This window comes from Platichthys flesus, chromosome 2 (assembly GCF_949316205.1).
Source record: "Platichthys flesus chromosome 2, fPlaFle2.1, whole genome shotgun sequence".
Classification (NCBI taxonomy): domain Eukaryota; kingdom Metazoa; phylum Chordata; class Actinopteri; order Pleuronectiformes; family Pleuronectidae; genus Platichthys; species Platichthys flesus.
The window spans coordinates 17,606,287-17,608,953 of record NC_084946.1 but is presented as its reverse complement, the minus strand read 5'-3'; the positions used below and the strand labels follow the sequence as shown (position 1 = coordinate 17,608,953).

Below are 2,667 nucleotides of genomic sequence, written 5' to 3'. Positions count from 1 at the left end.
AAGTTGTAGTTTCTGACTTATATAACTGATTCTACTTCTATTAAAGGATTAAATGAAGGCTACCCTAAACAGAGAGGTCATCCTTTTATTAGAATGTGGTACTGTTAATATCATGGGTCAGCATTTTCTGCCCAACATATAACATAGAGATGAAGAAATAAAGGATTCACATGTTATTTCATAACAGGGAGCCCAACACATATGCTCCTAAATGTCTCCAACCCCCCCCCCCCCCCGACTGCATTTCTTAGAGTCAATTATAAATCAGACGTCAGCTCTCCTCTTCCTCACGATCCTCCTCTAATCTTATTTTGCTGTTTTGAGGATAACATCAGGAAGGTATAAAACAACACCCAGGGATGCACAAGCTGCCGGTAAGGGGTTGGCTTAAACCACTGGTGACTGCTGCGCGACCTCGCACACCGTTGGCACTCTCCATCCATTGAAGCTCCAGCGTAGGCGACCAAACATGACCTGGGACGGAGGAATCGAGCCCAATGGCACCGAGGGCAAGAACTTCTACATCCCCATGTCCAACAGGAGTGGGGTCGTCAGAAGTCCCTTTGAGTACCCTCAGTATTATTTGGCAGATCCCATCATGTACAAGCTTCTCGCCGTCTACATGCTCTTCCTGATCTGCACTGGAACCCCCATCAATTGTCTGACGCTGCTGGTCACGGCTCGGAACAAGAAGCTCAGACAACCTCTCAACTACATCCTGGTCAACCTGGCCGTGGCCGGACTCATCATGTGCTGCTTCGGATTCACCATCACCTTCATCACTGCCATCAACGGTTACTTCGTCCTCGGGGTCACTGCCTGTGCTTTGGAAGGATTATTGGCCACCCTTGGCGGTAAGAAGGAAGAAGCACAAGAAATGTGCAAGGATTATAGAACAAATGATGCTCCCTATTACAGAGTGTGCAACATTAATGAATAACCTTCTCTTACCCTCTTGTCTCTCTACAGGTCAGGTTTCTCTCTGGTCTCTGGTCGTCCTGGCTGTTGAGAGATACATCGTCATCTGCAAACCCATGGGGAGCTTCAAGTTCACCGGAAGTCACGCGGCAGCTGGAGTCATTTTCACCTGGATCATGGCTTTTGCTTGTGCTACGCCACCTCTTTTTGGTTGGTCCAGGTAAAAATTATGTCTTGTAAGAATCTCTTTTGAAAGGAGCACAGGCTGTTTTAACTGAATGTCTTCACAGTTTTCTTCCCTTGTGTCTCACACAGGTACATCCCCGAGGGCATGCAGTGCTCCTGCGGCCCCGACTACTACACTCTGGCCCCCGGCTTCAACAATGAATCATTCGTCATCTACTTGTTTGTCGTCCACTTCACGGCTCCTGTCTTCACAATTTTCTTTACTTATGGAAGCCTCATTCTGACAGTCAAAGCCGTAAGTAAACTGTAAAATCTTTTGACATCATTTGGATGTATTTTTTAGACCATAGTTTGGTGGAATTTATTTAACTAATTTAACAATTACTGGTTATCCTTGCATTTAATCAAACTCTTCAGGCTGCAGGCCAGCAGCAGGATTCAGAGTCCACTCAGAAGGCTGAGAGGGAGGTGACACGCATGTGCTTCCTGATGGTCATTGGCTTCCTGGTAGCTTGGGTACCATATGCAACTTTCGCAGCCTGGATCTTCATAAACAAGGGGGCCACCTTTACTGCCCTGACCGCAACCATCCCCGCCTTCTTCGCTAAGAGCTCAGCCTTGTACAACCCCGTGATCTACGTGCTGATGAACAAACAGGTTGGCCTAGTACCACTCCTCTTTTTTCACTATTCAATACTACAGTGTGTATAAGCATAGTTTCTGAATATTCTCTCTCAACGCTCCTCTTCAGTTCCGTAGCTGCATGCTGAGCAGTATTGGAATGGGCGGCATGGTGGAGGATGAGGCATCAGTGTCTGCCAGCAAGACAGAGGTGTCCTCTGTATCTTAAGGGTGATGACGCCCTCTCATCTGTGGACATTTTCATTACTGATTGGTGTCCAGATTTGAAAAGATCCCACGTTACGCCAAATGGATTTCTGGATTTGGTGAATGGGAAAAAAGGGATGCCACCTCATCTGTTGATATGTATAAACAAACATCTGTGAAGGGCTTGTACAGCCTTTGAGTGGGCGTGTGTGTGTGAGAGTGGGTGAACTCTGTTTCTTTGTAAAGCACGTGATGACACTCTAAAAACACCTAAACTCTCAAGTTGAACTGCGAATTAGCTGAGATGTGACAACACTTTCTGTTGTCATGAATTCGTTATCATACATGGTGTATTTACATCGTTTGAGAGGGCATTTTTGGAATTATTTGCATGTATTTCATGAAAAAGAAAAAAAAAATGTAGGTAGAGTAGATAATAAATGCATTCATAAAAAGAAATATGTTTTTGTGTTTGTTTACGTCTGAACTATTCAAGCTATTCAATTAAATTTCTCTTGCAGTTTGAGTAAAGTAAATTTTTTGGGGACAAAGTCAAAACCCATAGAAATACTTTAGCATGGACAAAAATGGAGTGAATGTATATTAAGGACATTCGAACAAAGTCTGCATCATGTTCGTCTATAGTGTCAGAGAAAGGCCCTTGTCTAAATAAAAGATTCACTCGAGACCAGAAGTGGAATCGCATGTCATCATGATCCCTTGTTGTAAACCTGT

General features: G+C 44.4%; 1 protein-coding gene across 1 annotated transcript; it reads left to right on the top strand.

Annotated features, from left to right (window-relative positions):
• Positions 1-469: 469 nt before the first annotated feature.
• Positions 470-2,359, top strand: LOC133967472 (green-sensitive opsin-like). The gene is made up of 5 exons (XM_062402947.1): positions 470-854; positions 970-1,138; positions 1,234-1,399; positions 1,522-1,761; positions 1,856-2,359. The coding sequence occupies exons 1-5, from the start codon at positions 470-472 to the stop codon at positions 1,952-1,954; spliced, it is 1,059 nt and encodes a 352-aa protein (XP_062258931.1). The 3' UTR covers positions 1,955-2,359.
• Positions 2,360-2,667: the final 308 nt, after the last annotated feature.

What these genes read in the sequence shown, in the direction of transcription:
- LOC133967472 (XM_062402947.1), top strand. Translation starts at nt 470, where the DNA reads ATGACCTGGGACGGAGGAATCGAGCCCAATGGCACCGAGGGCAAGAAC. An exon ending in TCATTCTGACAGTCAAAGCC is followed by an intron (nt 1,400 to 1,521) that starts GTAAGTAAACTG and finishes CAAACTCTTCAG; the next exon opens with GCTGCAGGCCAGCAGCAGGA. An exon ending in ACGTGCTGATGAACAAACAG is followed by an intron (nt 1,762 to 1,855) that starts GTTGGCCTAGTA and finishes GCTCCTCTTCAG; the next exon opens with TTCCGTAGCTGCATGCTGAG.